Below are 10,436 nucleotides of genomic sequence, written 5' to 3' on the forward strand. Positions count from 1 at the left end.
AATACATAAGAAATTCATAAAACAATAAAATACATAAGAAATTGATTTCCAAACCGAAGTTTTTTTTAATTGCGATTGTTAAGAATGCTACAAAGAATATTTTTACCAAAAATTAGCATTCTAGGAGCTTTATTTAGTGAATTAGAGCAAAAAGTATGATTTATGCATAAATTAGCATAATAAATTCATATAAAATAAAATCCCATTTTGGAAAATTTTACCATACAGCCTTATAGATTTCATCGCACACTACCGGCGTGCAAATTTTTGCGTCACTCGCGCGATCGCCGGCCGAGATCTTGGGGGGGGCCATAATGGCCCCCCCCCCCCCGGGAATGACAAGAATCAAAATACCCCGGGAGATTTAGGGTTAAGATTCTTTGTAATGGTGATAAAAAAAATAATAATGTTGTCTTTTATAGAGTTTCTATCCGATAACCAACAATCATATTTAATAATTTCAAGCATTTTTCATACTAAGAATATTGTTTATGATTTTCGTGGTGCCACTGACATATTTTCTTTTACTGCATTAAATTTATTTGAAAATTTAATATTTAAATTATTTTTACAGCATTTGCATAATAGTTATCCCATTTTTCTTAATTTTACATAATTTTTTAAAATATGAATTTAAAACAAAAAATTACATACTTTTTTCACACATTCTAACATATGAACAAGTGGAATGCCTCTGGCCGTCTCACCTGCATCACGCGATTCAATATAGCAGCAGTGCTAATTTTGAAAACTACTATAACTCGCACAAGATGTTCAGTGATTCTTGGTTACTCTCATTTCCACGTTTTATGAACTAGACCAATGCACTTATAGAGATATGATGGCAATTCAACAAATACCCCCAACGTGGCCAAAGTTCTTTGACCTTACATGACCTTTTACCTTGATCATGTGACCTGAAACTCGCACAGGATGTTCAGTGATACTTGATTAGTCTTATGTCCAAGTTTCAAGAGTCAGATCCATCAACTTTCAGTTATGATGGTAATTCAACATATACCCCCATTATGGCCAAAGTCCATTGACCTTTAACCTTGGTCATGTGACCTAAAATGTGCACAGGATGTTCAGTGATACTTGATTACTCTTATGTCCAAGTTTTATGAACTAGACCAACACACTTTCAAAGTTATGGCGGTAATTCAACAAATACCCCAATTTGGCCAAAGTTCATTGACCCTAAATGACCTTTGACCTTGGTCATGTGACGTGAAACTCATGCAGGATGTTCAGTGATACTTGATTAATCTTATGTATAAGTTTCATGAACTAGGTCCATATATTTTCTAAGTTATGATGACATTTCCAAAACTTAACCTTAGGTTAAGATTTTGATGTTGATTCCCCCAACATGGTCTAAGTTCATTGACCCTAAATGACCTTTGACCTTGGTCATGTGACATGAAACTCAGGCAGGATGTTCAGTAATACTTGATTAACCTTATGGCCAAGTTTCATGAACTAGGTCCATATACTTTCTAAGTTATGCTGTCATTTCAAAAACTTAACCTCTGGTTAAGATTTGGTGTTGACGCCGCCGCCGCCGTCGGAAAAGCAGCGCATATAGTCTCACTCTGCTATGCAGGTGAGACAAAAATGATGAAAATGAAAAGCCTTAATTTATTGTTCGAAATTGACATGAAATGAAATACTCCAAAAATTTGCTTTGCCCAGGGTAGCAGCAACTCCCATCTTTAACTTCTTTTGGTCTGACGCGGCTGAGGTTTGAACTCCCAACCTCCCGGTTGTGAGACGGATGCTCTATCGACTGAGCCAACACACCAGTATACAAACTGGTCTGTCTTCCGATGCTGAACACATGCATTTTGCTTCTCAACCACAAAGCATGCAAGAGCTTTTTTCTTCTTTCTGATTCACAAAAAAATTATTCCACTGGATGCACTTCTATCTGATGTCGTGCAAATTAAAAAATTAAAAAATGTTCAGACTGTATTTATCAGAAACGTCTGTGAATTTGTTTTGTGAGGATAGATCCGCATCTAATTTCTGTCGCACATTGATGACATACATATGCTACTTTATTCAGGAGTCAACTGTCTGTTGTTAAAACAGTGGACTCAAGCATACTTAACCATGGCAACAAGCGTAAATTTGGCGACCTGAAAAGCACACATCAACATTGGAAATTGTTCTCTTGCAAGGAAAATTTATACAGGAAATCTGCATATGAAAACAGTGGGTTTAACCGATGGTTTTCAAAACTACCTTTGTGAATTCGAACCATTGGGTTTCTTCACTGAATGGATTTGTTCATGTTTTTACTGATGACAAAATGCCCTGCCATATTGTTACTGTTAGGGCTTCTCAACTGTATGAAATTGCATACGACTTTTGAGATTGCTTCCAAGATGAAAAAAAAAGCTTCACCGCACATGCAATGGGCTTCTCACTTGTGCTTACTTGTAATGTGGCTTTTGAGAGTGCTACTTTGACGAAATGCCTCATCACAAAAATGACATTCATAGGGCTTTTCACCGGTATGGATTCGTTTATGAATTTTTAGATCACACGCATAATTAAATGACTTACCACAATAAATACATACATAGGGTTTGTCAGAATCATGAATTCTTTTATGTGCTTTGAGATGATCAACTCTATAAAATGCCTTACCACATTGATCACAGAGATAATTTTTCTCACCTGTATGGTTTCGTTCATGTATACTTAGATTTAGCATTTGATTAAATGCCTTACCGCAGTGAACACATACAAAGCGCTTCTCATTTGCATGACCTTGTTTATGTCTAGTGAAAGTAGTTTCTTCATTAAATGCCCTACCACATCGATCACATACATAGGGTTTCTCACCTGTATGGATTCGTTTATGTCTTGCGAGATTACCCTTCCCATTAAATGCCTTACCACACTGATCACATACATAGGGCTTCTCACCTGTATGGATCCGTTTATGTGCTTCGAGAGAAGAGGAAGTATATAAGGCCTTATTACAATAATCACAAACAAACTTACCACTAGTATGATATAGTTTATGTGCGCGGAGATGACTTGGTAGAATAAATGCCTTACCACAATGATCACATACATAGGGTTTCTCACCTGTAGGAATTCTTTTACATCTATGTGCTTTAAGAGCGGAAGCAAAATGGAAAGTCTTATCACAATAATCACAAACATGCACTTCATAATGGATTTGTGCATGGGCTTTGAGAGCACTTGCTTCATAGAATGCTTTGTCACAATAATAACAAACATAGCGCTGATCACCTGTATGAATTCTTTCACCTGCTATGGCATCCCCAACTTGATGATTAATTACCTCCTCACATTGTCTGGAGAAGTAAGAATTCTGTTTTTGCTTTTCACTCGATTTCCTAAGATATATTACATATTTAGTCTTCCTTCTTATTTTTGCACTTCCTGTTTCATCATGTGAAGGCTCTTTGGGTTTATCAAAAGGGTTTTGTATTTCTCCATTGATGATCTGCAGAAAACGTGAATGGGATGAATCTGGTACCAGAATACCACCATTATGACCATGTTTGTACTTGAGATGCCTTGCTAAGATAAGAGGAATAGCATAGGGTGATCCACAGTACTTGCATCTGCAAATTCCAGAACCTAATGTTAAAGAAACAAAGATATATCTAGTGTTATAAATATTGGAATTGATTAAACTGGTAAGTAATGTGGAAGCCTAAAATAAATTCCAGACATTTGTGTTACGGGGGCCTCAAGAGCATATTCAGGATATTGACCAAAAGAAGAGTAAGTACAGTGTCTGAGCTGCCAGACGAGTTTGAGGTGAAGGTAGGTATACCTCAAGGTTCTGTACTGTCACCATTGCTAATTGGAATTAATGTTTGAGAGGCACAAAAATATTTTTGTTAGTGGAATATGTCATGCAGTGTGAACCCTTCAATTTTTTGCTTGCCAATTTTTTCTTTGGACAAAATTACATTGATTTGGTGGTGAAAACCCTTTTTTTTGCTTGTCAAAATTTTCCTGGAACAAATGACCTCAATTTGGCAGTGAAACCCTTTTTTTAGGGGGGGGTGGGTCAAATTGTTAATGGAAGAAATGACCTACATGTGTAAATTTGGTAGTGAAAACATTTTCTCTGTCAAAATTTTCTGAAAAAGCCCCCCCTTTGGAAAATCCTGTATCCACTCCGCCCCTACATACACCTTATTAAAACATTACCCTATTGAAAGCTTTTTAGCTAAATTTACCTCAATATATGTACAGTCCGACCTCTCTTTTCTGGTTACGTTGGGACCAGCACCAATATGGATAAGGGATTTATCCGGATCTGGGAGACCCAATATTAAATACGCGCAGCTGCCTCACAAATGGTAGCTACACATAATCTATTGCAGTGGACCTACAGACAGTATTTCACTGCTGTCAGTACAAATAATGGGGGTTTTTTTGCGGAAATGAAATCGAGTGGTTGCCAAAACTCTTGGATGATTTACCTGCTGAAATGATAGAGGAATACATCGAGCATACCGTGAAAGAAAAAAAATTACTTGATGAAAGTAAGAGTCTAACGTAAAAAATTGGATCATCTTTGCAAATTCAGCCATTGTTACACTAACTGTATGCTCAAACACGATAGATGTCGCTGTCCTAATACTAATGAAAGACTAGGCAGGAGCATGGACAGAAATTTCTGTGGGCCTGGGCGTGCTAGCGAGACATGCATTGTTTTGTAAACAATAAAAATAAAACGTGATGAAATAACAAAATGCTTGTATTCTTTCGGTGATTTGGGCAAGATATTTTCATAAAAAGTAATGATGTTGCAGATATAAACTATATTGGAAAATGTATGTAATCAAAGTGAATTTGCGTAGAAATTTTAGATTGAAATCCCTATTCCCCACGTACTAGATTAAAACAAAAATAAAAAAATCTCTGCAACTTTGCATCCAGAAAATATAGAGATCTAGATAAGGGGAGGCCAGATAAGAGAGGTCGGATTGTACATCAAAACTTCACTGCGGGCAAAGGATAATTACAGTCAAAAAGTCCATCCAGTATTCAAAGTCCTTCCTATCATACAACTCCATTTCATTTTAAATCATCTTTACCTGAAAGATTTCCACCCTGTCCAGTTACTTGTCCATTGTCATCCAAAGAAGTTGCCTGGGACTGCTTGGGGGTTTGGTCAGTTCCTTGAGCTCCCTCTGTTAGTTTGGTCTTCTGATCACATGACTGGGTGTTGAGATCACCTGATTGACTACCCTGATCACCTGATGATGTTGGATTGGTTTGTAATGGGATGGATTTATCAAAGTCTGTTGATTCAAGGAGATTACCATTTCCCAAGTCCTTTAGGATCGGTTTCTTTTCACTTTGCTGAGGCTGCAAAAGCTCCGATGGACGGACATCTAATCCTATTTTCAAAAGAAGAGTGAAGGTTGGAAGATGTCTCAAGAACTTTTCAGTAAAATTAAAAAAAAGAAGGATCTTGTAGGTAACTATTTTTGCTACCTGCAGGTTGCCCACATTGACAGTCTCTAGCATGCATCTCACATGCAGCGTATAGTTTATTTTTTTCTTTACGTAGTACATAGTATATGATAGTAATAACATCCTGATCATTATTAAAGGACAAGTCCACGCAAACGAGAAGTTGATTTGAATAAAAACAAGAGTGTCACTAAGGCGAGCACATAATACGCCCGTCTGTAATGCGGAAAATGGAGCTACTGGTCAAGCAAGCAAAGTGGAAGATGGCAACTTCACCTTTGACCTTCTGACCTCAAAATCAATATAATTGTTAGGATCTATGCTAGTATCATACACACCAAACTATATGAGCCCAGGTTAAGTTCAACTAAAGTTATCTCGTGAACAAGGACTGCAGAAGGGTAAGATGAAAACATGTCACTGTGATCTTGACCTTTTGACCTCAAAACCAATAGGCTTGCTGGGATCCATGCTAGTATCATACACACCAAACTATATGAGCCCAGGTTAAGTTCAACTAAAGTTATCTCGTGAACAAGGACTGCAGAAGGGTAAGATGAAATACGTCACTGTGACCTTGACCTTTGACCTCAAAAATCAATAGGCTTCCTGGGATCCATGCTAGTATCATACACACCAAATTATATGAGTCTAGGTTAAGTTAAACTGAAGTTATCGCATTTACAAGGACTGCAGAAGGGTACGATGAAAATACGTCACTGTGACCATGACCTTTGACCTTTTGACCTCAAAATCGATAGGCTTCTTGAGATCTATGCTAGTATCATACAAACCAAATTATATGAGCCTAGGTCAAGTTAAACTGAAGTTATCGCGTTTACAAGGAAAAGTTAACGGACGGACGGACGGACACCGAGCGTGATACCATAATACGTCCCGTCGAGACGGGCGTATAAAAAGAAAAATCCAACAAGCACAACACTGAAAATTTCATTAAAATCGGATGTAAAATAAGAAAGTTATGGCATTTTAAAGTTTTGCTTAAATTCACAAAACAGTTATATGCACATCCTGGTCGATATGCAAATGAGGAGACTGATGACGTTCCACTCACTATTTCTTTTGTATTTTGTGAGAAATATGTAATATTCTAATTGTCTCCCCATTGTCAAGCGAAACAACGATTAATTCCTCCATGAACATGTGGAATTAGCATTGTTTAATACTATGTGGTTCAATCAAGTTGGTCCTTATTGTCAAATTTGTAAAATATGAAATATTGTATAATTCGAACAATAAAAAACAAAAGAAATAGTGAGTGAGGGACATCATCGAATGTCTCATTTGCATGTCACTGAGTTTTGCATATCACTGTTTTGTGAAAACTAAGCGAAAATTTAAAATGTCATAACTTTCTTATTTTACATCCGATTTTGATGAAATTTTCATCATAATACTTGTATGATTTTTCTCTATTTATTCAAATAGACATTTTTCTGGGGTGGACTTGACCTTTAATAGGTGGTTTGTTGCCATTTATGCATGGGAGAGCAAAAACTTAACTCAGTGAGGTTATCATGAATCACTAACATTTAATGATATTTTTCTTTCAAGTCTCACACAACTTATCAGACCAAATTCTTATGCCAAGGTACACCGTGCACCACCTTCCCAGAAACCAGTGTTTTCATGGAAGTCAAATATTCTAATATACAGTGCGTCCCACAAAAAACGAAACCGAGATTAATCAATGATTTATCATAACTCAATCAAAAATACAATAGACAAATGACCTACTTATTCACGCATGAGTGAGCAAAAACAATTTGAAGAGGGGATACCAAAAAGTCACTTGGCGGGCTGTATCTGGGTTTCAAAACGAAAACCACATTTTTAAAAATTTCAATATCTGCTCTTTAATTTGATACATTACAGAAATTGGTCAAGAAATGACAAAGTTCTGGTCATTTTAAATAAGGCTTGAATTTCAATAATTTCATAAAATGAAGCAGATTTACAGGCTAGCTTTCAAACTCACTCGACACTCTGCTTTGTTGACGATCAGCCATGCATTAAGTCTTTTGTTAACCGTGTGATAGCTTCTGCGGGAAACCGGTGAAAACATGTTTATTTAATGAAATTATGGAAATACACGTACAAGCATTGTTTCGAGAGAACATAACTTTTTTACTTCTTGACCATTTTCTGTGATTAAGGTATCAAATAAAAGAGCAGATATTGAACTTTTAGGCATGCAATTTTCTCTTTGAAATTTAAATACCCCCCACCAAATGAGTTTTTGGTATCCTTTCTTCAAATTGTTTTTGGTCACTCATGCGTGAATGAGGAATAATCTAAGTAATTTCAGAACAAAGAGGACATTCTAAGCTTTACAATGGTAGGTCATTTGTCTATTATATTTATGATTAAGTTATGATAAATCATTGCTAAATCTCGGTTTCATGTTTTGTGGGATGCACTGTAGAAAGGGTTAATGCCTTTTACACTTTGTCATGATTTAGGACATCTTTAAAATATTTCTGACGTAATACATTACTGATACACAAACTTTTAGAAGTCATAATGAAATATGGCATTATGCCAGCTACATCCACAAACCTCTTGACTTTCTTTCTTCCTTCCCTCCATCACTTTCCTCTTTGATCTCTTTCTTTATAACTTGCACACGTTGCATGAACTTTGGTTGATTTACTTGTAATCCTATGTGTAAAAACAGAACAAATTGTCACAAAAAAATTCACAAATTTGAACAGATGTTTAATCAAGGAAACTAGTTTTGTACGCGATTTTTTTTCTGAGGGGCTTGAACAACGTTGATCAAATAAACAAGGTACTGGAGGAAATGATATTGTCTGTGCGGCCTGAATGACTTTGATCAAAAATTCAATTTACATTTAGAGTCTCTCCAAGTTACCATCTATTAGGCCAGTCAAGTTGAGATAATAACTTTTAAAAACAATTTTTTGTTATATTGCAATTTGTACAATTTTGTTCAAACTTTAGTCTAGACCTCCTCTGATGTTTTTTCCTGATTTCTTTGGGGTTGGAGTCCCCTTAGTTTGGAGAATTTTCTTTGAAAAGTTTGCTCTGTGAAATAGTTGTAGGTTTCTAACACAATACATTACTGATACACATACATTTAGAAGCCATCATGAAATATGACATTATGCCAGCGACATTCACAAACCTCTTGACTTTCTTTCCTCCTCCCCTCCATCACTTTCCTCTTTGATCTCTTTCTTTATAACTTGCACACGTTGCATGAACTTTGGTTGATTTACAACAGGTATTCCTGTGTGTATAAGCAGATCAAATAAACAAGGTACTGGGAGCATATGATATTGTCTGTGCGGATTGAATGACTTTGATCAAAATTTCAAATTATATTTAATGTCTTTCCAAGTTACCAGCTTTTACGCCAATCAAGTTGAGATTATAACTTTTTGAAACAATTTTTTATTATATTGAAATTTGTACAACTTTGTTCAAACTTTAGTCTAGACCTCCTCTGATGTTTTTCATGATTTCTTTGGGGTTGGAGTCCCCTTAGTTTGGAGAATTTTCTTCGAAAAAAAAGGTCTGCTCTGTGAAATAGTTACAGGTTTCTGACACAGTACATTACAGATACACATACTTTTAGATATCATCATGACATATGACATTACGCCAGCGACATTCACAAACCTCCTGACTCTATTTCCTCCTCCCCTCCATCACTTTCCTCTTTGATCTCTTCCTTTATAACTTGCACACGTTGCATGAACTTTGGTTGATTTACCTGTAATCCTGTGTGTACAAACAGAACAAATTGTCACAAAAAGTTCACATATTTGAACAGATAATTCATCAATGAAACAAGTTATCTACACGATTTTTTTCTGAGCGGCTTGAACAACGTTGATCAAATAAACAAGGTACTGGAGGAAATGCTATTGTCTGTGCAGCCTGAATGACTTTGATCAAAAATTCAATTTACATTTTAGTGTCTCTCCAAGTTACCATCTTTTAGGCCATTCAAGTTGAGATTATAACTTTTAAAAACATTTTTTTTGTTATATTGAAATTTGTATAATTTTGTTCAAACTTTAGTCTAGACCTCCTCTGATGTTTTTTCATGATTTCTTTTGGGGTTGGAGTCTGATTAGTTTGGAGAATTTTCTTTAAAGAAAAAAGGTTTGCTCTGTGAAATACTTCGCAGGTTTAATACCAGGAGGATAGAATCATCCTTCAACAAATTAAAAAAATTGAATGTACGTACCAAGATTTATCATCATCTCATAGTTCTCTTTGACATTCTTGATACATGTTCTCTCATAAACGCTGATCTTTGCCCATTCCTTGGCTGTGAAGTAAACCTGGACATCTGAATATTGATCCATCTCTGGAAGGGACATGGTGATTAACTTCCAACCCAACGGCACAAAGACTTTCCTGTGATATGCATCAAATAGTAGAAATAAAATTTGCATTTAAAAGTAGAAATAATTGTGAAAGTTTAATTAAAGCTAAATGAACGTAGTTGCAGTAAAACACTGATTTTGTGAGAAAGTCTGTAAAACCAAGGTAAAGTATTATATCATCGTGGATCTAGATCTGGTACAGTTACATAAACTGAACTTTGTGAAATCATAATATCTAGCTAAAAACGATCACACTGAAGATCGCCAACACAGATAGGCACACGTGGGACAGTGTATTATTATTGCTGGAATAAAGACCCGACGGAAGTGACCGAATCCGCGCTTATTTTGCCTATTTCTCAGCAATAGACCAGTTCGTAGTTACCTCATGGACAATTTTGGTCAAATGACCTTTCATTTCTTTCATTATGATAGGCAGATTTCAAAGCAAGATATTACGTAAGCTTGCCTTATATAGCAGGATGAAGAAATTGAAAAGACTTGATGACTAGAATAGCTCACCAATGAACACTTTATGAAGGTATTTGTTGCATTCCTACTTTAAATGCATAT

General features: G+C 35.9%; 1 protein-coding gene across 2 annotated transcripts; it reads right to left on the minus strand.

Annotated features, from left to right (window-relative positions):
- Positions 1-594: 594 nt before the first annotated feature.
- Positions 595-9,895, minus strand: LOC135153108 (zinc finger protein 184-like). Of its 2 annotated transcripts, XM_064101130.1 has the most exons (6): positions 9,722-9,895; positions 9,148-9,249; positions 8,651-8,755; positions 8,062-8,163; positions 5,100-5,405; positions 595-3,624 (listed from the first exon to the last, which is right to left on the minus strand). In XM_064101130.1, exons 1-6 carry the CDS (start codon positions 9,855-9,857, stop codon positions 2,429-2,431), a joined length of 1,947 nt encoding a protein of 648 aa, XP_063957200.1. In that variant the 5' UTR covers positions 9,858-9,895; the 3' UTR covers positions 595-2,428. The 2 variants fall into 2 exon arrangements, with proteins under 2 accessions (XP_063957200.1, XP_063957201.1); XM_064101131.1 differs by lacking the exon at positions 8,062-8,163 and having other exon boundaries at positions 9,722-9,894.
- Positions 9,896-10,436: the final 541 nt, after the last annotated feature.

Source organism: Lytechinus pictus, chromosome 6 (genome assembly GCF_037042905.1).
Source record: "Lytechinus pictus isolate F3 Inbred chromosome 6, Lp3.0, whole genome shotgun sequence".
Lineage (NCBI taxonomy): Eukaryota > Metazoa > Echinodermata > Echinoidea > Temnopleuroida > Toxopneustidae > Lytechinus > Lytechinus pictus.